The sequence below is a fragment of the Polyodon spathula genome, chromosome 17 (genome assembly GCF_017654505.1).
Source record: "Polyodon spathula isolate WHYD16114869_AA chromosome 17, ASM1765450v1, whole genome shotgun sequence".
Lineage (NCBI taxonomy): Eukaryota > Metazoa > Chordata > Actinopteri > Acipenseriformes > Polyodontidae > Polyodon > Polyodon spathula.
In genome coordinates, this window is record NC_054550.1 from 34,481,724 (window position 1) to 34,506,262 (window position 24,539).

Sequence of the window (24,539 nt, forward strand, 5' to 3'; positions counted from 1 at the left end):
ATACTTTGTACTAATAATAATAATAATAATAATAATAATAATAATAATAATAATAATAATAATAATCGAACAAGCCACCCACACCCTTGCTGCATGATGGAAACGGACAGGTGTGCCGCTCATCAGCCGGTGCCCACTTTCCACAGCGTTACCAACAGCGTGCCAGACATTCCTGTGATGAGGTAGATTACCGCGTTTTGGCAGCAGGACTAGCGCCGCTGGACTGACTGATGCCTTTACGCGCTCGGTCAGTTTAAAGTGACACGGCGATATCGTATCGTAGGCTTGCACTCTCTGAGCTGAACTGACATTCATTCAGCTCAGACCATGTACTGCACTGGAAAACCTCGTACGTTATAACGTGCATGAGCGGAGGGATTGAAAACAATCCCATTGTGGTTGAAGTGAATATAAAAAACGACTGTAGTACTGTATACTTTAGTACTACATACTGTATCACATCACGCGTAACTAACTGCCCTGCTAACATTATTTCCCCACTCTGTTATTAGTCGTATGTGTGTGTGTGTGGTTAGCAAGATGTTTGCAACAAATTATAACCAGTGTTACATTAGACTTCTGATTCTGATCGACAGCTTTCTTGACAAAGTTGCAAACTAATGTAAAACAAGTGACAATTTAGCAGATTAAGCTAATGTAGTATAATGATGTGACTGAACCCATAGACTGCCCACAGACTAGAAGACGAGAGAGAGAGAGAGAGAGAGAGAGAGAGAGAGAGAGAGAGAGAGAGAGAGAGAAAGGGGAGGAGTTTACTCAAATTGAAGTAGTAGTGAAATTAGTGGCATGCAACATCGCTGAGGAATTACAGAGCCGTGAACGCAGGGAAGGATAAGCAGGAGGGAATATCCAAATTACTTAGACAGTGGACCCCGCCAAACACAACGCAGCGTTTGCTTAAATTGCATTTGCTCTTTTATTTTCTCCAAGGACATGCTTGCTTTTTTTTAAATTATTTTAATTGCAATATCAATCCATTTTTAAGTAGCCGTACAGAAAGAAGTAACAGATTACAATAAATCGGTTATTTCTTTTTTTAGAAGTTTAGAACTGATCTGATTCCCGTGTTTCATCGAAGGATCGACATTAAACGTTGAAATATTCAGATTTATTTTTATTTTTTAGAAAGGATATTTCACAAGAAAAAAACAATTATTGAGAGATATAAAGGATTTAAAAGGAGAGGTTAACGCAAGTCGTTTTTTTAAAGAGAAATAAAACAGATTTGTGAGTACGGTGTGTTTCTGTATTATTATTTAAATTTGACTGGACGTGATCTGAATCATTTTTTTACAGCAGCTTCATGTTGGACGTGACGATGTGCTCATTGCTTTCCTACCACAAGTTTACTGAATGGAGATATAGGAAAAACTGACTTGCACAGCAAACCCGCTCAGTTGTATTTAAATGTGTCGCGTCTGCAGCGGCTAACCTCACAACTACAGTTGGTGGATTTCAAGCGATTCGGTCACCTTTCCTCGGAGGAGAAACTCGCAATGAGAATTTTTACGAAAATCATCCAGTTGATAGCTGCTCTCCTTATTCAATTCTCACCTGCTCAGGTAAAGAAACTCTTTTATTTATTTATTTTTTGACATGCACTGTTAAAACGATGGCTCTGTCAAGTTATGTGTTTTATGCAATGTTGTTAAATTGACAATATTTCTTTGTGTGAGTCTGATTGACGTTCGCATTTGGTTATATTATACGCTACTTCTGTATAAACCAAACTGACAGGCGCTCGTTTCACTGACAAGCTGCTGCTCTTGCACACAGCGTCGTGTCTCGTGACCAGTTTTTTAAAGAAGTGACGTGGCCGACCTCGCGTTTGAAATTCGAGAACCCCAAACAATGCTTTTTTTTATGAATGGCTTACTCTGTACAACGTAAATGCAGAGATTATATTTCGCATTTTGTGCTATAAATGGGCTTATTTTATATGAATAAACTGCAAATAATTTATTTCGTCTATTTTTACAACATTTTGGCTACCAGCCGACCATTTATATTGAGCAATTGGTAATAGTTGTTGTCTGATATGACTCTTTTCGTGAATATAAAAAGATAAATTTTGACCGGTAATTTAAAATACATAGTGCACGTCTTTTAACACGACTGTACATAACGAATGATCTCCTAGGTAATATATAGTCTTATTCTTTATACGTACGTACTGTTAAAACACCACGTCTGTTCAGATATTACGGTAACGCACAATATTGTATTCTATTCGTGTCACATTTAGAATTACGAACGGCGCTAATCTATAACAGCGCCCTTGAGTTGCACAGTTGCACCTCTCTGTTACACCGCCCCAGTGGAACGACTTCTGCACAAGCTACTGAGTCATCCGGTGGAACGTGCAGTTTTGCATTACTTTGCATTTTAATAGCGCGCAGTGCTCATGCCATGCCTTATCACAATGGTGCTTTGCACAGGCGCATTAAACAATTGCATCGCTCTTCCTCTTTACTGTAGTTATCTCACTATACATGCTGTAAAACCAAGGCACACTTGATCTGGTTTCATAAGCTATTTATAGAGTGCTGATCTGTCTGTAAAATGGGAGACCCCCGTAGTTCGGAAACCTGGCTAATAATTATAGATCGTTCGGCTTATGTGATAATACGTCCCTGCAATATTCGATGTTTCATATCCTACCTGCTCAGTATCATTTGTTCTTTTTATATATTATTTGGAGATGTGCCAGACACTGTGAGTGACCTCATTTTGGTCTTCCAAAATTCTGAAATGTCGTCATTTTTAATCTGCCAGATATCTTCCACCCACAACTGTCATGAGCACATTCTCCACTTTTTATGCAGCCAACCATTATGATCAGTAATATTAGTTTTGGACCAGTTGCATAGTACAAACGTCGGCGGGCTTATTGTGTATAGTATTTCGTTTGAGGGGAATAAGTTGTTGCAATAGCTGCTGAGCATGAGATAGAATACAAAGAAATCCACTGTTCTGTTTGCTGGTATTGTTAACTTTAAGCCCTTGCTTATTTATATGAAAATAGTTGGCAATGCAGGAGAGACTCTTAATACTCTAATCATGTTCCAGCCAGTACAGCACTAACACTAGTAAAGGAAGTACCGCCAGAGCAGGTCTAGGCAGTTCACGCCCTGCCATTAACATTAAATGATATGTACACACAGACAGAGTTAGTATCTTACGCAGTTACATAGAGAATAGCTTTCCCCCAGCCCTTATTCATGTGAACTAACAATCCCGGGAAGCTACCTCATGCGCAATGCAGGATTCATGCAGAATGCAAGGATGCAGGGATACAGTATTCTGGAAGTTCTAAAGGGATGGTCAAAGTTTTGTTGCCTTAATAATATAGAACAAAAGGTGGATCTTTGGGCACAATTCCCAGTCAGTTCATGACTTTCAGAATAACCACAATGTGCTTCGCTTGTTCCTGTAATCGGTGCTTTTGATCTCAGTCTTATGTACACATGATCACAGTTGCAGCAAGTTTGCATCAGCTGATAGGACAATCCTGTTTGAATGTGTATCCCTTTGCATCCATGGTTATTCAGAGAGATAAGTACAGTAACGGATGTTTTACTGCAGTGTTTGACACTGCAGACCACCCACTCAGGCCAGCACACTGGGGGCTAATTGAGATGGCTTTGGCATTAAAAGGTTCACTTTAAAGACCCACCTCTGCCCCCCTCAGTGACCGCCGCAGTTAAGGAAAGCTCCCCATAGGAATAACAGCTGTTGGGAGTTGAATAACACAGGACTGGCCATGTTTGGATACGCTATGCATGGCCGCAAGAAGCTATAGTGGTAGGCTGATGCAGCTTGTCAAAGGTCGTCATGAAGGGTTGCTACCTGGTGGGTTTTCAATCCTGTTAAATAGGTTCAAGGACCAGGCTGAAGAATGGATGCATGTTTGCAGCCCCTGGTTTAAAAGAAAGCTGCGTTCATTATGAAAGGAAACGAGCATTACTAATGTGCAACCAGCTGGCTCTTTGATAACTTATCCAACCAACAGATGTGGCTTCATAAGTTTGCAAATGCTTTATGAGTCATTTTCCAACTTTCAGGACTGCTGTTGTGTCTGGAATCCTGGTAGGATGCTATTGGCGTAGTGTCAGTAATAAAATGACATATCGGAACAGCTTGAGAATAGCATTGTTTTGTGATCCAGTAAAAACTGTAAAGGATTGGCTTTTTTAACATTTTTTTTTATTGTACACACTGTTATTGTACGCTGTTTCAACTGCCACTTCCCGTTGCTCCAGTGTGCATGTAAATCCACTGTCAAAACCGTACTGATGCAAGAATACTAAAGAGGGACATTATACCAGTTACTAGAGTAGTGGTTATCATTAGATTTCTTTCCAGCTGTTCAGTATCACTCTAGTTTGTTTGTTTTTTTTACCTGAGTTTATGACAAGTTCTTTCATCTGAGAGTCCCCAATAACAGTCTTTCCCCAGAGATATACTGTCTAGCAGGCCTGTTGTTTGGCCTTGATCTAATAAAAACAGCATGACCAGTTTCAGGTTCCAGGGAGCCGCTGTCTATCATTTCTCTGGTTATTAGTCAAAAAGATGATAGGAAGCATTTGTTTGTCTGCTCTGGAACAACACCAGTACAACGCTTCCTGTTGAAAACAATGGCATCTTTCCGATTCGCACATAAATCCAAGAAGCCCAGGATTCGCCAAATAACAGGTGCATCTTCTCTTTAAAAGACATTGCAAAAGCAAGCTACCTCTCCTTCATTCATTTACCCATTTTTTCAGCTTGCATTCTTTGTTTCCTCCCTTTCTGTTCTTCAGCATTAGTCAGCAGACATTTGTCATCCTTTTAATATGTAAAGGGGTGTCTTCGTCCTGCCTGAATGTTTTACATACTCTACACGAAAAGGAAACACTGCAGGTAAACAAACACAGGCTGTAATGGGGGCTCCGTCCCTGCCATGTGGTTTGTGTTATTTTGTCATTGTTGTGAATGGAAACACATTTACTTCCCCATTACTAAATGAAACTAAGACTAAGACCCTGGAGGACAGTATTGGATTTAGTCCTGTTAATTACTGTCCTTGATGCCTTATTTACTTATAAAAGTACAGTAAACTGAAGAAGCCCTGTGGAAATCCATGCAACGGGTGATAATGCTTCTCCCGGGTTGTCTGATTCTATATTCTCAGTTATACTTGATTGCCTATGCACATCTGTTTAGGTGTAACGATTTCAATTTTGCAGGTTCTTTAACACCTAAACATGAATACTGAGGTAAAGCAGAAAAGGGAATCTGCAAAATATATATTTTTTGGTTTTGAGATGGCCTTGCAATGCAGTTGGTGGTTCTACATTGCTACTAGAACATGCAATCCTGTCCTGGATGGATTCACTGTCTTACGGGGTGAGGGAGCAGTTCATTCTCCATGCTCATCCAATCATTTGCCCCGAAGCTGCAACGTTCCAATTTTGCCACAGGGTTGGCATCCCTTTCAGCTGATGGCAGTGCGTGTACTTCCATACAGACACGTCTGTGGAGTGCAAAGCGAGTACTGGGTGTATTGCGTAATAGCACTGCTAGTGTGATTCACGTACAGGTGCTTCCTTTAGGTTCAGCCATTCAGAAAACAAAACTTTAAAGCAACCTTCTGCAACTTCCACATGCTATTATCCCTTACTACTAGGAGTGACCTATTTATAATTAATGGCATTACAGTGCCTTGGACCAAAGCAGCCAGTTCCTGCAGGTGAACGCCGCTAATGACAGAGTGTTTATCAATTGAGGATATCTAGGAAACTGGAGGACTGGTTTGAGTCAAGAACAATTGAATTAATACCCTGTACTAAAACACACACACAGACACACACAGACACACACACACACACACACACACACACACACACACACACACACACACACACACACATACACACACACACACACACACACACACACACACACACACGCACAAAGGGGCATTTGATTTTCTTTTTTCCTTCATCTCTAACCATTACTAATTTCAAATAAACTCTGTTTACATCTACACTGTATATTTACATTTCCCTTATTGACAAGATTCCAGTAACTGCAGTGCAACACTCGTCCTGTAGCTTCTTGCAGAGAAAATTGCTCACGAACAACATTTTTCTTTTCCTTATTGAAAACAAGAAGTAGCATTACGTTGTGTATGGATGTTGTTGTGTAGTTTTAATCATGTACAGTAGTGGTATATTTTAAATAGACACCCCAGAGTTACCCCTGATATTTTATTGTTATAATAAGTTATTGTGTATATGCTGTGGATATTGGTCATGAATGATACTCTTCCATGATACAGACCCTGCTATTGGGATATTTTTTCCTTGGGGAGTGTTACACTGACGCTGTTTTATATTATGACTGCGGTGCCAGATAAGATTTTAAAAAGCACAGAAACCTCCGTTGCAAATCTGAGACTGTCTCGCTCTAACACTGATTAAATAGACATCAATGCCACAGCTCTTATATTGCACATTTCACATTGAAGGTTTCTTTAATTTGCCTGTATCCTATATCTTTTTTTGTGTGTGTGTGTTTGCGCGCGCGCGTGCGTGCATGCGATTTTTAGGAATGGCAAAGGCCTAAAAACAGAATGCAGATGCCAAGCTTAGAATGTAAATGACGCGGCAGGAGAGGGGTGAGATGCAGCACATCCTGAGCGGCCTATGAAGCTCTGATGGAAGGCTGTGATACTCGCTGCTCTGGGAGAGCAGCCTGTGCAGCTCTGAAGGAAGGCTGTAATACTCGCTCCTCTGGGAGAGCAGCCTGTGCAGCTCTGAAGGAAGGCTGTAATACTCGCTGCTCTGGGAGAGCACCCTGTGCAGCTCAGAAGGAAGGCTGTAATACTCGCTCCTCTGGGAGAGCAGCCTGTGCAGCTCTGAAGGAAGGCTGTAATACTCGCTCCTCTGGGAGAGCAGCCTGTGCAGCTCTGAAGGAAGGCTGTAATACTCGCTCCTCTGGGAGAGCAGCCTGTGCAGCTCTGAAGGAAGGCTGTAATACTCGCTCCTCTAGGGAGAGCAGCCTGTGCAGCTCAGAAGGAAGGCTGTAATACTCGCTCCTCTGGGAGAGCAGCCTGTGCAGCTCTGAAGGAAGGCTGTAATACTCGCTCCTCTGGGAGAGCAGCCTGTGCAGCTCTGAAGGAAGGCTGTAATACTCGCTCCTCTGGGAGAGCAGCCTGTGCAGCCTCTGAAGGAAGGCTGTAATACTCGCTCCTCTGGGAGAGCAGCCTGTGCAGCTCTGAAGGAAGGCTGTAATACTCGCTCCTCTAGGGAGAGCAGCCTGTGCAGCTCTGAAGGAAGGCTGTAATACTCGCTCCTCTAGGGAGAGCAGCCTGTGCAGCTCAGAAGGAAGGCTGTAATACTCGCTCCTCTAGGGAGAGCAGCCTGTGCAGCTCTGAAGGAAGGCTGTAATACTCGCTCCTCTGGGAGAGCAGCCTGTGCAGCTCTGAAGGAAGGCTGTAATACTCGCTCCTCTGGGAGAGCAGCCTGTGCAGCTCTGAAGGAAGGCTGTAATACTCGCTCCTCTGGGAGAGCAGCCTGTGCAGCTCTGAAGGAAGGCTGTAATACTCGCTCCTCTGGGAGAGCAGCCTGTGCAGCTCTGAAGGAAGGCTGTAATACTCGCTCCTCTGGGAGAGCAGCCTGTGCAGCTCTGAAGGAAGGCTGTAATACTCGCTCCTCTGGGAGAGCAGCCTGTGCAGCTCTGAAGGAAGGCTGTAATACTCGCTCCTCTGGGAGAGCAGCCTGTGCAGCTCTGAAGGAAGGCTGTAATACTCGCTCCTCTGGGAGAGCAGCCTGTGCAGCTCTGAAGGAAGGCTGTAATACTCGCTCCTCTGGGAGAGCAGCCTGTGCAGCTCTGAAGGAAGGCTGTAATACTCGCTCCTCTGGGAGAGCAGCCTGTGCAGCTCTGAAGGAAGGCTGTAATACTCGCTCCTCTGGGAGAGCAGCCTGTGCAGCTCTGAAGGAAGGCTGTAATACTCGCTCCTCTGGGAGAGCAGCCTGTGCAGCTCTGAAGGAAGGCTGTAATACTCGCTCCTCTGGGAGAGCAGCCTGTGCAGCTCTGAAGGAAGGCTGTAATACTCGCTCCTCTGGGAGAGCAGCCTGTGCAGCTCTGAAGGAAGGCTGTAATACTCGCTCCTCTGCAGCCTGTGCAGCTCTGAAGGAAGGCTGTAATACTCGCTCCTCTGGGAGAGCAGCCTGTGCAGCTCTGAAGGAAGGCTGTAATACTCGCTCTGATGGAAGGCTGTAATACTCGCTCCGAGGGTGCAATTGAAATCAGGAAATAGGATTTTTTTTTTCCCCCGCACGGAGGTGAGCTTTTCAGGGCTGCAGTCTGAAACCCTTGAATCTCCCATCTGTTGGTAATTTACTGCGGTTTACACAGGGAGTATAGCATTTACTGTAATAGGACTGACAATTACTCAGACCTTATCGCAGGATTTCTTTGCGCATGGAGGGAAATGAGCTGGAAGAACGCAAATGGCACTTAATGAACTGGGTTAAAGACTGATACCTTTCAGTACTCTTTTTGTTTTTTTTTTGTATTTTTCAGGACATTTAATTCCCCAATTCCGGAAATTGTTTCGTTCCACGAACTCATTAGTGGCCACTGTCCTTTTATGAGGATAAACAGATTTGCATGTTCTTCTACGGAGAAGCATTGCTGCTGACAAAAATTAAATTGTGCTAAACTTGATTTGTAGAACCATGCCGAACAACACAGGTATAGAATCCGCCATCAATCTCTCTGCTTGCAATGCAAAGGAACTGTTCACAAGCTGCAATAATAGGGGGTACACAAAGGCAATCAGTTACTTTTGGCTGGGGGGGGGGAAGGGGGGGGATGATTAAAACATTGAAAATACTTTTATTATGTATTAAAGTTAGTGTGTATTTCTTGTTTATTTGCAACATTTTAAATAAAAATAAAAAATATTCATAAATTAATTTTAACTATAATTTTTTTTAAAGCTTGCAACAACTTGGGTTAGAGCCATTCAAATATACAAAAGCTGTAAAAGAAGGAACCCGAGACTGACACTGGCACTGCTGCAGGTGACCCCCTCCAACCCTGTCACCCTCTCCCCATGTGGAGTTGTCAGGCGGGGCTGTGCTCCAGCACACCACAAAAGGGGTGCTGTCAATGTCTGGCAGCGTGAGCGCAGGAGCAGTGAGGAGAGGCCTCACTCCAGAGGCCCATGAGAATCTAGGCTGTCCTGCCGGCCGGGCTGAGTGATGTCATCATCTGGCAATGATCACAATTCATCCAGCCGTTCTCATGCTAATGCTGTCATTTTCTCAAGTTTTAATTAGGACCCCCAGTTTAATAATGGACGGACAGCCTCTGTCTGATTTCCTAAAGTGGAAAAATGCAGTCGTAGACAGTCACTGTTGTTGTGTCACACTGCGGTACGCAGACAGTCACTGTTGTTGTGTCACACTACGGTACGCAGACAGTCACTGTTGTTGTGTCACACTGCGGTACGCAGACAGTCACTGTTGTTTGTCACACTGCGGTCAGTCACTGTCACACGGTACGCAGACAGTCACTGTTGTTGTGTCACACTGCGGTACGCAGACAGTCACTGTTGTTGTGTCACACTGCGGTACGCAGACAGTCACTGTTGTTGTGTCACACTGCGGTACGCAGACAGTCACTGTTGTTGTGTCACACTGCGGTACGCAGACAGTCACTGTTGTTGTGTCACACTGCGGTACGCAGACAGTCACTGTTGTTGTGTCACACTGCGGTACGCAGACAGTCACTGTTGTTGTGTCACACTGCGGTACGCAGACAGTCACTGTTGTTGTGTCACACTGCGGTACGCAGACAGTCACTGTTGTTGTGTCACACTGCGGTACGCAGACAGTCACTGTTGTTGTGTCACACTGCGGTACGCAGACAGTCACTGTTGTTGTGTCACACTGCGGTACGCAGACAGTCACTGTTGTTGTGTCACACTGCGGTACGCAGACAGTCACTGTTGTTGTGTCACACTGCGGTACGCAGACAGTCACTGTTGTTGTGTCACACTGCGGTACGCAGACAGTCACTGTTGTTGTGTCACACTGCGGTACGCAGACAGTCACTGTTGTTGTGTCACACTGCGGTACGCAGACAGTCACTGTTGTTGTGTCACACTGCGGTACGCAGACAGTCACTGTTGTTGTGTCACACTGCGGTACGCAGACAGTCACTGTTGTTGTGTCACACTGCGGTACGCAGACAGTCACTGTTGTTGTGTCACACTGCGGTACGCAGACAGTCACTGTTGTTGTGTCACACTGCGGTACGCAGACAGTCACTGTTGTTGTGTCACACTGCGGTACGCAGACAGTCACTGTTGTTGTGTCACACTGCGGTACGCAGACAGTCACTGTTGTTGTGTCACACTGCGGTACGCAGACAGTCACTGTTGTTGTGTCACACTGCGGTACGCAGACAGTCACTGTTGTTGTGTCACACTGCGGTACGCAGACAGTCACTGTTGTTGTGTCACACTGTGGTACGCAGATAGTCACTGTTGTTGTGTCACACTGGAGTGTGTAGTGGAGGCTGATTAACACTCATCACATACTTTCACATGACACCCATGAGAATAGCTTAAAAAAAAATTTTGGTCTGTTGGACAGGTTCTTTTTTGGGATTTACTTGGTAATGAGATGAAACATAGGTTGGGTAAAAACATGACACATATCAGTGTTGAGGTAATCCAAAGACCACGATATGATAAATAAGTCAAGGAAACCCTGGAATCACACTGTTGCAGCAAATACAAAATAAATAAAAAAATCTGTGCCCAAAAAGGAATTCACGTAATCTATACTAGCACATGATTCAGCAGTGAGCACTGATGAATGCATCCTGGGATCAAACACATCAGGATAACAACAGCTCTGCTTTGGTAAGAGTCTTGGTTTAGCAGATTACCTCTTCACGCACTGTATAAGCTCTCTGTCTCTGGCATTGGTACTGTAAGTATAATGTGAAACAATCTGAAACAATACCTCAATAGTAACAGATGGTTATGGATAGCGAGGAAAATCAAAGACATTGAATATTATTTTAAATGACTGGTAACCATTTCCATCTGGGAATCCAATGGTGTTTCATTGTAGTCTGCCCCACCTTATAGGGGTGTGTTTTTTCTCAGATATTGCATGTTCTGTGAAGGGTATTAGTGACCCTCCTGGCTGGGGCAGCAGGACTTCATGAAGGTACAGTAACAAATGAAGCTGACAGTGAATGGCTAGTTTTAATCCCAAAGCCAAGGGGTGTAAGACAAGGATACGTAAAGCAGAGCCAAGCCTTTGAGGGCTGGAGACAGTTTGTTGACAGAGTATCTGTCAGTCAGGAAACTGCTTTATTCCAAAATTGGATTTTGAATCTAAAGTTTGGCATTCATCTCCTGGTCTGAAACGGGTCTCAGAACTGTAAATCAAAAACCGATATTTCAAAACCAGAACTTGCCATTTTAGATTTGTGCTGGACAGTGTATTATTGTTCGTGACATGTATGGGACATGAAAACGCTGGTGGATGAAATCCTTTCTACCATTCCAGGCAGTTTGAAGTTCTCCTCGTGAGAAGGTGGAACAGAGGCAGACTTAGTCTCTTGACAAGTTAGAGTTTTAAAATGTTGTTATTTCAACAATTGAAATCTTTCTCATAATAAAGATTTCCCAGTGTTTTCCAATAGATGGAGCTGATAGCTATTCTCCTCTCTATAGGGTATATATGCTTGGCACTACTGTGACTAGATATTTAAATTTAAAATCCACTCAGTAGTTTTTCTAGAAGCTTTGTTTATATGCCCTGACACATCAAAGCCCTGGCACCAATTACAGACTATAAAACTACACATCTGCATGCTTTCCCTTGAGTCCCTCCAGCTTGCTCTGTAAAATTCCACACAGTTTTAGAAGGATATGTTTGACATTTTGTTACAGATGGCTTTTTATACAGCAAAATTGGGGTGACGAAATGTCACAGCATTACTTTTTCTTGCATAACAAGAAAGAAGAAGAAGAAGAAGAAGAAGAAGAAGAAGAAGAAGAAGAAGAAGAAGAAGAAGAAGAAGAAGAAGAAGAAATGTAAAATCATCATAAACTCACTTGGACACTGTTTAATAGACTTTGCAAGTTTGACTTGGGCTGTGGTGATTCCTCACTGTCTGTTATATGCTAACATGGGTATATTACCGTTGCAGTTTAGAAGACAGTCTCATTTTGCATCTCTGCTTCACCAATGTAGACATCATGATGATCCAAGAACTTAGAGTCCATGTTAGCAAGTGGAGTTGCAAAGACAGGTCAGACATCTTTTATGTGCAGGGCTCCTGAATTCTGTAATCAGTTACCGCGTGACATTTGAAGTGCAACTTCACTGGGTGAAGTCAGACAAATTATTCACAGTTACTTTTTTGTTCAAATTATAAGCAATCGCTGATTAGAGAGAAACGTGTTGTGAGAATGTATGTTTATCTACTTTGTTTCCTGGATCCCCCTTGAAAACAAGCCAACTTCATCAGGTTTTCCTGGTGTGCATGTGTAAGCTTTACATACATAAAAGAAATATAGGTTAATTTAGCTGTAGTAGCTTGGTGACCACCTATATGTTCTAGTGAATCTGTATTTGTCTGGTAAGATCTCTGTAAAAACAGTTCATATGCAAATGCAAAAAGAAAATCCCATTCTCTGTTTATTTATTTGTTGTATATTGGCACTTTCTCCACTGTACGAGCATTAAGAGTTAACTAGCACCAGATTACATCATTCGGACTAGTTTGTGCTCCCAGTGAAGTCTTTGTTGAAACTGTGTTGAGGTACCCAGGTATTCCAAACCCTTGATCATTTCGTGATAAGTGCCACGTTCTTCCGGAAGACACAGAAAATTCTGGTTGTTGCCGTCCCGAGGGCTCTCTGGAAAAACAAGAAAGCAGGGTGCCCTCAGACGTCAGCAGAGCTTTGTGTGCTTTGTTGCTGAAGCTGACCCCCGTCTCTTTCAGGAACTAGAGAGACAGTCTTTGCATTGAAATCAAAGGAACTCAACTGGTTTGAAAACTGAAAAAGTCTGAAAAAGAGGACATTTTATTCCAGGCTCTGTAGCGTCAGTTTGTATGAAAATAATACTATGTTACTTGTAAGGTGGAGGTCCCAGGCCTGGTCAGGATGTAAAATTTCTCATTGGGGTATCATTTTAGCCGTAGTTGTTCGTACTGAAAGACTGACAGAGTACTGACCTCTTAATATTCCAGATGACAAAACATAATGTACCAGTACCAAAGAAGGTGATATCAAACTATGGGCCATATCCAGTAAAATATACAAATATGTTAGTATAAGAGAAACATGAATCGATTTACAATTTAAATGTCTTATCTCTTCATATCCTATCCAGCCCTAGCGGTCACTTAACTTTGCTTTGTGTCTGCACACCATTCATAAGAAATAAAGAGATTGGACAATGGATTTTTATCTTCACCCTAACAAAAAATTGGAGGAAATGAAAAGCAATTTCCCAAATACTTATGTGCTATTCATTGTTCTGCATACAGACTTTGTATTCATTACAACTGTTGTATATTGGAAGCTGGTATGGAACCCATTTTAATGAAACTGATTAAGCACATTTTTACTCCCAGGCTGCAGCCAGCCCGTTTTTGACTCTCACACTGATCCTGAATGAACCGAAGATCCTCTAGCCAATGTAGTCAGTGAGCCCTGTAAAGATGTACTGTACATTACATTATGCTGGGTCACAGTGCTCATGAGTGTTGCAGAAAGTGTGGTCAGATTGCACAATCCAATATCACAGTCTGCCATAACAAACCCGCAGTGGTTAACCGCTATTTCCCACCCACTGTATGTTGAATGCTGCGTGGAAAGTAAAAAAGTGCCTATGCACCAAATTCCCAGAATTCCCCTCCGACCTTCAGAGTTTACACATGAAGCCAGATAAACAAACACGTTGTAAATCGTTTATATCCAGGGTCTGTGTTTTTCTGAGCTTACACCACAGGTTGGGTTTTCTTTCCTACTTGCTGGTTGTCGGCACTTTGATTTATTTACACAAAGAAATGTAGCGTGCTCATTAGTACTTAGCTGCCTTGGTGACCTCTGGGACTAGCACAGCATTAATAACTGTGTTTATTCTAAAGCTAGTCAGATAAAAGCAGCCATCCAAAATACCCTCTCAGACAGAAATGAGTACAGTTCGTATGTTATCAGTCATTGTTCATCATAACGTAGCTTTTTACTGACGTTTCATTCCAGTGATGCATCATGATATCAGAATATACAGACTGTTTATCTGTCTTAGGGCTCTCTGTTTACGCAGTTATGTAAGCTTGTTTTATTAAAAGGGTCGTGGTGCATGGATCTGCCAGGGAATCTTCAATAAAACAGGCCCCCTGGAGCGTGTACAGAACCCACAGACCTTACCAGGCTCACCGCTGACGGCTCTTTCAAAACGGGACGCGCTGTTAATCTGCTCCTCCCCTGCTCTGGAAGCCATTCTAACTGCATTGCAGACATACCCAGAGCCACCACCGGTATCTGTGAAATTAAAGGAATCAGCTTGGAGGTGTGCTCCTCTGTGAATGTGTTTTGGATGGGTTTCTTACATCAGCTTGATCTGTTTCTGTTCTCCTAATCTATACTGGTGTCAGACCAGAAACAGACCAGGCATGGACATTCTCTTAGACGGCAGAGCTGCCAGTAGTTATGAGCGACAGCACTGGATTCAGTCAATGAGTTGTTTTTGTTCTCTTATAGATTGATTTCGTATTGATTTACTGGGATATATGCAAGTACACACAAAGCTGTGCCTGGTACTGTAGTGTGCAACACATGCAGTAGTGCAAGTCTGTCCTGTATTTTCAAAGCTTTTCAAAGTCAGTTGTACGGTCTGTAGGGATTCCTGAAAGGCTGTGCACAATAAAACCAGTTGTTTTATGAGCCTTTGTGTGTATAAGAAAGCTTAACTCCACTTGGGAGACTGGTGGGAATATGTTCTTGTTGGTGAGGTCATGCTGGTAGAGACAGTAAGGCGGGGAAGTAGGGGGGTGGAGTGGTTGGGAAACTGGTGGGAATATGTTCTTGTTGGCGAGGTCACGCTGGTAGAGACAGTAATGCAGGGGAGTAGGGGGGTGGAGTGGTTGTGACGTTTGTGATTGCTTGGAGCCAGTGAAAACTTTAGCCTTTTTCCACTGTTTGGTTTCAAACAAAAATTCCCTTGAGAAAGGTATGGAACAATCCCAAAACATTAAGAAACTGTCTCTTAAGAACAAAAGAGCCAAGGTAGAGATTAAAACAATAAAGCAATTTTGAACGTCGAACAGCCAATCTGAGTAGTCCTTCTGCCCAGGCTGTTACAGTGGGTGCATTAAGTAAGCTCTGTGAAAGAACCCACTTCACGTCATGCTTAGTTCCGCTCCTCCTGAGCAGCTCAGTGTGCTACAGAGAAGGCGTCATCGGTGATCCCAGTGAGCGGAGTAGTTCTCACTCTGAGCCGCTCAATTACTTATCGACCCAGTATATCACAAATAATCTGGAATGTTCTCCCACTGTTATCAGAGCAAGAGAACCAGTGGGATGGCTTTCCTTTGGTGTAGCTGTGCAAGCAAGGCTGTTTGGATGAACTGCCTTCACCCAGCCGGTGATTCAATCCAGACTGAATGCTGGTGTGTGTGGATTTAAAGCTGCCTCTCTTTTCACCCCTACACCCATTGTGCTTAATCCGATGAGGCTTGGTGCCGATGCCTTCTCTATATTCCCTATCTCACATTCCCTGCAGTCCTGTTTTTGTTCTTTTCTGCCCACAAAGGTGTCCACTGGCTAATGTGCTGACTTGTTTGGTGCTTTTTGTGCTATTGAGTAATTAGGGCTAAAATGAGTGCACCAAAATTTCACTTGTGACTGAACCCACAGAGATGACAGACTAGTGCATCAAGCCCAGGCAACACATAGATTCATTTTCTGTTTCAATATACTATCACTGTGCACTTCAGCATGCAAAAAATGTATTGTATATATCCTCTCGGAGGCGAGACAGACAGAAGTAGGTTGAAGATGCATTGTGTAGAGAGTGGAAATGGCACAGTGGGAACAGCAGATTCATGTCAAATAAAGTCACGTCAAAGTGCAATCCAAACACTTGGAGAGCAGCCCCTAGGTTTGTGAAAGCACCGGCTTGAGATAGAAATGAGAGCCGAGGTGCCCTTAACAAAGACTGGAGATCCTTTACCCTGTTATTTTAATGCATTGCTGAGTCAGCCTCTCTTAACATTTCTACCTGATGTATGAACTCAGATAAGCTTTCCTCATGCTGGTGGTCTCTTCTTCGCATGTTGTTCAGCGCTTGCTGTTTGTTATCTTCCCACGCTCCCCGTTTATCTGCTGTGCGGTCTGATCTACCTCTTGAGCCTCTTTGAGATGTAAATGGCTGTGCCAGCCAGCTAATCCAACTGGAATTCACCAGGCTGCCCTGGAAAAGGTCAGGGAAGGAGGGAGATAGCAACCAGACAGTGACTACAAGTCACCCTTTAATGAAAGGGAACATTTTAAATGCTTTCAATTGAATTCTAGTCTTGGTTATTCCCAGAATGATTTAGTATGCCACGGTCACTGTGAATCCACATGCTACCTTTCTGCTCGTTGGAAATCCTGTAAGAGTTGAAAAAAAAATTGCTTTTCAGCAGCGGGGTTACCATAGGACTCCTTGAAGTCAAAGTATACACTTCTCTGCCCTTTTAAATGTCCTCTTTTTTTAAATACAGTTTACCAATATTACACACTTTACTTAAAGTTATCGTAATCTGGGTCTTATTAGAAGCTCTTTCTTATGAACTATATTTCAATCAACCCTCTGTAAAATACAAACATAATTCCCTTGAAATAAATCCTTTTCTTCCTTCCCTCATTTTTTAAAATAATGCTTTTTCATAATATCAATCAACGCAGCAAAGTGACTCAAAGATATCAGTTCTTTTGAAAGTTAATAAGAGTTTGTAGGCTATGTATTGAGAGGGACAACAGATTTTCTCTTGCCCCCCTAATTTAATCTTAACCCTAACCCTAACCCTAACTCTAAATACTGACCACCTGCTAATCGCTTCTATAAATGTTTACTGAGAGATACTATTGCAAAAATCATAACAACGTGAAAGCATGAGGGAGCACTGGCAAGCATGGAGAATAAAATCACATGCAAGTATTTGAGATCATGGTTAATCACAGCCAATCCCAGTATACACAGTGGAGCACTCTATGTGTGTGGGTACAGTTGCAACTTTTCCATTCAGGTTTACCATGAAAAACTGTGTAATAAGAATAAGGATTACTCATGGGTCAAGAAAGCCAAGTATGGGCAATAAACACAAGTGCATTGAAATATAGTGTAAAGTGGCAGCTTTTTATGGAAGCTCTGGGAAGAGGAAATTTGCACTACCTTCGTGCCAATTAACTCCTCGAGTTTATAGAGATCATATATGTTTCCTTTCTATTTTATGATTTATAATGCTGCAGTGGGAGTTTGCAGAGGAAAAGACCATTGCATAAAGGGAAATAAACCCATAAAAATCTATACAATAAGAAACAGCTTTTTAACCTGAACAGGGTGGGGTGGGGGGGTTTGTTAAATAAAATATGTGTGAACCTGCCTGAACCTGGCTGATGTGAAGGGATCCAGTCCAAATGTAACTGCCATCGAAGTGTTTTATGCTTTAGTGCTACTAGAGGGCGCGCATCACTATGGACTTCCAGCAAAAAAAGTGGTTACAATTTACTGTTTTTTTTTTTTTTTTCTTCTTGTTACAGACTTCTGGAGCAAACGGTACTTCTGAAGGTAAGTTCGTTTCAAATATATTGCATACATTCATTTTATTATGTATGATAAGAGTGCATGTCTGTATCTATTTACAGTGGGTTAATGTTCCAAACAAAACAGGGTATCAGAATACGTTGTTTCAGAATGTTTAAGCTTGTCCACATTGGCCTTTTGGTGGTGTGCATGATAGAGACGCTTCTTGAAACAGCATTGCACAATAATAATGATAGGCAGATTATCATTTACACTATGGAAAATGTGTAGCAATTTGGCCCAAACACATACTGTAAATGTTCATTCCCACAGCAAGAAAGCAAAGGGTGTAGCATACAGAGCTTGTATTGAATGAAATGTACAGTATCTATCCCAAGAGCACTTAATTTAACACTGCCTACAAATAAACCCACCATTTAAAAAAAAAAAAAAAAAAAAACCCTTACTGAATTTTACTGTGGTATACTATGGTAAATGTATAGACAAGTGTAGTAAAGCAAATCACAGATGTCTATAGTAAACATTGTAAAATAATAATATTTAACAATGGCAAATCTAGGCAAAACTGTAAAATGACCTTGCAAATGTACTGTGATAATTTTTATGAGTGGAAATAGTACTTCATTGTTAATGCTACTTTAGATTAAGAATAGAGTCGTTTCCATTATTCTTTTTTTTTTTTTTTTAAATACTAATGAAATGCTACAAAACACTATATTAATATTTTATTGACAGGCATGCCAGCACGCTATTAGAATGCTGTTGCATGCCTGTCAGTAAAAGCAATACTAATAAAAAATTAGAAGCTGTTTGAAGTGTCAAAGCTGGAGGTCAGGATTGATTGGATTCTGGGTCTCAATAATGTAAATACTGTACAGTGAAGCTTAATGAAAAAAAAAAAAACAGCCCCAGTAGACTGCTTTGACATGCAAAGACTTCACGAATAAACAAAACAGACGGCGTTTGTTAAGACTTTCAAAAACGTCTTTCCAGACCTGATCGCTGCTGTCTAAAACTCACTCTGTACGTCTTTTATACTGCATCCAGTGTGGCGTCACAAGGGTTTGAGGCTAAGGGGGGTCATTGCCCCCCTGATGTTGAGCTCCGTTCTCTCACCTAGTGGTCTGAATTGGAAACCACTACCAAAGTTTCACCTTCGTCGCAGCCCCACTAGCCTGACCGTTGTCCAGTTCTGTGTACGCAAACCTAGCGTATCACCGCCGCAGTGTTTTCAGACTCATTGTGGAACTTCAGTTCCAGCGGGACTGCTCGCTTAACCTCTCTGGGTTATGCTGATGTTTACAAAAGAGTTATTACGGGGGGGGGGGTCACATTGATATTATCGTAATACTTTCATGCATAACAGAAAACAGGAAATGCTCCGATTGCCCAAATAGGTTTATTCTGCAAAACAGGATGCAAGTCAGTGCATGGATCTGACCTTACCCCTTCAGACCTTAAAAAAAATGTGTTGCATAAGCTGTTTTGTGCAGTTGGGTCAGTGTAGCAGTGATAGAGTAAACCCTGGTTCCCTTATACAAGTTTACCCTGGGTTTGTTGCACTTGATGTTTCCAGTTTCCCCCCATGCTTTTCCCATGGTAACACTCTGCATTTCCCACAGTTTACCCTGGCTTGCCATGTTTATGAATGTGATCTACCATACCTCACTATTCTTTCCGATGCTTGCCTATGATTTACCATGCTTTCACTAAAGGACAGTACAAGCCTGAGGTCCCACACAGTCACGGATGCTGTTTGCAGTCAATACCCAGCTCAGTCAAGGGCAGATATCACATAGTAACATGCATTCTTATTTCTTGTAGGTTTGTTATTCATTAACTAAAAACCTAGATAAGCATTGTAAAGAATAGCGAGGTATGGTAAACCATATTAATAAGGATGGCACACCAGGGTAAACTATGGTAAATGCATAATAACCAAGGGAAAGGCATGGTAAAACTTCATAAATACTGTGGTAAACTGTTATAACGGCAGCTAACAGACTAGCTATCTGTCGATATGCTTGTGTTTCAATATCTGAAGTAACCCTGCTGCTGTGTGTGTGTTGCAGTGATGCTCTTCGGGGAGGTGTGGCGCCGGAGTTTCTGCCGCACCGTTGAGAAGCTGGTGGAGGTGGTGCAGGAGTACCCAGGTGAAGTGGAGCACATCTTCAGCCCTGCCTGCGTGCCGCTGTGGCGCTGTGCCGGGTGCTGCGGGGACGAGAACTTGGAGTGCGTGCCCACAGATACCTACAATGTTACCATGCAAGTAAGGCACGACTGCGCAGCCTGCAGTGGCAGGTCACGCTGCGTTTGTTTGGGGTACCTGAAACTGTTTTTAGAGATGTTTTAGGGATTTTTCTACTCTTCAAATTAACACAAACCCTAAAACCCCAATGTCAGTATTAAAATCAAGTGGATTTTCTTGACATTAACAGATGGGAATGCAGTATCGCTGCCATTTGGATTATAGAAAGCCCATTTAGACACATTGCATCCCACTGCAGTTAGCACGGGATCCAAGCAGGTTTTAGACCAGTGGTGTCCAATCCCAGTGCTAAAGGGCTGTTCCACTCCAGATTTTACAGGTTAAATGAGATCATGAACTACTTCAGGGTCTGGATAGAGGTTTAATTGAGTTAAATTAAACAATTTAGAACAGGGCTGGAACAAAGACCAAGAATGGAAGGGGCAACTTTGGCCAGTCCTGTTTTAGAATCATGAATACTTTAATATTTTAAATACCTAGATTAGACTTATACTGTACTGCACTATAAGTCGACTATACAGTGTATGCCCATGCTAGTGTTAACATCTGGCACATATTTATGAGTGTAAAAGCACAATGTAACATTAGATGTAAACTTTCCAAACAATAGCACTTCTATGTGTAGGAAACTTTAATTAAACTTCTGGGGGGGGGGTACGGAATCTGTATTAACAAAGTCAGATTCGCTCTGCACAGTCCTCAACATATTTTCCCAGAATTAAAAAGATGTTTAACATTCCTCTGGAACAAAGACTCCGCAGATGCTGATAGCAGTATGATATGTGAGGTTCTGCACACGTTACAATGCAGGGAATCCTAGTGGAGAATCCAGTTCTGTTTTAATGATCTAGTAGAGCATGCTGCAGTAAAAGATGTAGTGTTTGTCTTATTTAATAATAATGTTGCATAAATAAAATGCACACCCTGAACACTGTGCTAGGGAACACTGTGTAATCCTGTGGTCTAATCTGGGGTTTATTAAGAGGTGAACACTATGTTGAATTTGATCCTGTCTTGCTAATGGCTCTCCGCAGTGATACAATGTGTGAGATCCTGGTGACGAGGGTGCAGAAACTTTACCTGACCTTGAAATGAGGCTTCAGTCAGCCCCGTCCATATCACTGGCTGCTTGGATGGACACATCTATATAAGAAACCCCAATCGATTTAAACTTCATACTGGACCCCCACTTTGGAAAGGGTTCAAATGGGGTGAAGTAAATTGAGCTGGAGAATTCTGATTTCTCTTTCTTTCTTATCAGCTCTTGAAAATCAAGCCAGCTGAGCGACAGGTGTATGTTGAAATGACATTTATTGAGCATCAGAGATGTGAATGTAGGTAAGAAATGATTGTTTTCCTATTCCTTTGTGGTTAATAATAATAATAATAATAATAATAATAATAATAATAATAATAATAATAATAATAATAATAATCCCTGTAGTCTAATAGCCATCTAATATTTTAACTGGTATATCTTTTGTTCTTGTTCCCAGACCCAGAAAGGACACCTTTAAAAATGAAAGGTAAATAGATTTCCTTTCTGTTTTTCATACATGAGTTCATTATGTTGTGGGTTTATAATGGGATTTTTACAAATGGGAATTATTAAGGCCCTGGCAACTAGGATGAAACGTACACAGGCCTAAATTGTTCTGATACATCCTGGGAACCACGGATGAGTTTCAACTCACCTTTCCCCATACTGTGCATGCTGCTCACATGGTCGTGTCACACTTGATTGCATAAGCTATATCTTGGGAGCCACTTATCCGATTTTGATGAAACCACGCGCGGATATTTGTTATGCGATGCTGTTAGAAATGTTGTTTCTAACGCCTTGTTCAATTACAGGAGAAGATCAAAGAAGGGGAGGAGAAGAAAAGAAAAACAGAGAACAAAAGACTGCGACACGTAAGTGTACAGTCACTGCACAGCAACTCCATTCATATCTGTTCTAATAACACAGAAAAACAACAACGTTCATTCTAATGTGCTCTCCCCCCCCCATAGGTGTCAACCTCCTCGCAGGTAACTGAAGTGCCACAAGAGGGACACAAAGCATCTTTTCTCCGGTATTTATTTTCCAGTCAGTAATGATGTTGGCAATCTTCTCAGCACTTTTAAGAAATGGTGTATTCCTCGTTGGGTCCTGAGCTGCAGGAACGCTATAGCGGATGAAGGACTGAATAACTTTTCACAAGCAGATAAGTTTAAGAAGTCCCCCCCCCCCCCGCTGCAACGGACCCCCATGGACTTGCCCGGGAAGATGTGCTACACATCGCTAGATACCAAGCGCAGAAGTTATAAAAAGAATATTTGAGATGACTGAAAACTTTCTCTTTCTAAACTAAATATTTATTGCTAATATGTAGATTCCAGTAATGTAAAATCAATATGATAAGCAATAGGCAAAGAGCCTATGCACAGAGATTTTCATTCTTCAGACTGGACATTAACTGAGAGCCTTTCTACATCTTTCTACTCACCTTGATCAGTTCTCCTCCGGTTCTTTCCAAGCAGGTTTTCGATTCCCCAACGCTGGTGAAAACGGCAAAAGTCTATTATTTTTTTATGTTTTGTATATATATATATATATATATATATATATATATATATATATATATATATATATATATATATATATAAAAACTCACACCTAGATAGAGAATTTATGATTTTGTGCATTATTTTTTTAATAAAAGTATCCGTTTACTTATTTGAATTTGAAATGCTTTACAAACATGTAAATCTGTACTTACCAGGAACTTTATAATGCTGTTATAAAAAAAACAAGTAAATACAAGAAAATGTCCCTCAGCTGTTGCTGGATACTTACTGTACAGTTAGATCTTAATGTTCCCAGGTGTAATTCTTGCATGGGATTTATATACATTGCTTGGTGTTTCTCTGTCATTTCCCATCAAACTGATAAACCAGCTGCAAAGCTGTACTGTAGAGAAGTGCAAATCTCGTTCATGAGTGAGCAGGATCTCTAGGGTCAACAGTGTGAGCTCGGTTTGGTTTATACTACAAATAAGACACCAATCTGTATTGCTAAGCAGAGATGGTAATAAGACTCCTATTGCATAGCAGCTTCGCCCATTCCAGGTTTTAATACAAGCTTGATTAGCCCCAGTGTATAGGTAATAAGTTCATGAATGTCCAGCACCAGGAATGGCTCAAACTGCTGTGCAATGGGAGTCTCATTTCCATCTCTGCTAAGGGTTACTTTATGCCAAAACTTTACATTAGCAGTCCCAAATCAACTTAAAAATATAACTAAGCTTGATCAAGATTCAAACTCCCTCTTAAAATTACAAAGAGGTGGCGCCATCTAGTGGTACTCATGTTCCACTGAAGCTGGGACCTGCAATCGGCCAGTCTCTGTCAAATAAAACAGACCAGTTCTTGTTTTTTAGCAGTGGCAGGTCTGGATGTTTCTAGGTAGCTATACAGTTTCAGTCTAGGTAGTTCTGGAATGGTTCCGGTGTGTCGAATTTAAAAACGCATCTCTGCTCTTTTAAGCCTAAGCAACGGTAACTGTATTTATTAAGTTCTTAGGGGTTTTTCATTAAATCTTCTACTTCGTTTTAAAAAAAACTGTAAATGAATGTTGTTTTTTTGGCTACAGGCAATCCCAGAATATTTTCAATATTTTTATTTCATGGAGGTAACTTTTGTATTTTTTAACAAACGATTGATATGAATTTTTGCCCAGCATGATACAATATGACAACACAATGTTGATGCTTGGTGTCCACGACAACCCTTGTCAAGACTTGGATTGCATGTGTACAGTGTTTGTTTGTTTGTTTTGTTTTATGTAGTGCATTTTAATTTGCAGATATTGGATTGGACGGGTTTCAATTTTTAGCAAGTAAGAAAAGGATTCCTGGTCTGTAAGGGATCCGGTCTTATCATCTGTAGTCTGTCTCCAAAGTTGCTTTATCACTGGCTGGTTATGGTCTAAAGGCATGACTGATCGACCAGCAGCATTCATTCACTTCTGCTGCTTTACAATACAGAATCCCAGCATTGCTAACACTGGCAGGGTTTGCATATCGAGGGAGAATTTCTCAAGGAGGAGTAGGAATTATAAAACTGATTTTACAAATTTTACTAAAATGTCACGTCGAATCTGTTTAAGATGACCCTGTCTTTAGCTTCCCTTCTCGAGTCACTCTAAAACACATAAAAAAAATTGATAACATTGAACAATTTGTATATAATTAATTAAGTGTAGATCTCTAGAATTGTGTTATTTTTATATTTTTTATTTTTTTTTTTTTTTTTTTTTTTTTTTTTTTTTTTTTTTTTTTATTGAAGTAAAAGCAGTGTTTGTGTGTGGACCAATAAAGCCACTGGTCCTCACTTCATACAACTAAAACATTAAAACAATGTGGTTG

At 41.6% G+C, this 24,539-nt stretch overlaps 1 protein-coding gene across 1 annotated transcript; it reads left to right on the forward strand.

Annotated features, from left to right (window-relative positions):
* The first annotated feature begins 799 nt into the window (after nucleotides 1-799).
* LOC121330283 (vascular endothelial growth factor A-like) lies at nucleotides 800-22,754 on the forward strand. The gene is made up of 7 exons (XM_041276675.1): nucleotides 800-1,583; nucleotides 17,858-17,885; nucleotides 19,934-20,130; nucleotides 21,392-21,468; nucleotides 21,627-21,656; nucleotides 21,985-22,044; nucleotides 22,144-22,754. Exons 1-7 carry the CDS (start codon nucleotides 1,518-1,520, stop codon nucleotides 22,163-22,165), a joined length of 480 nt encoding a protein of 159 aa, XP_041132609.1. The 5' UTR covers nucleotides 800-1,517; the 3' UTR covers nucleotides 22,166-22,754.
* Nucleotides 22,755-24,539: the final 1,785 nt, after the last annotated feature.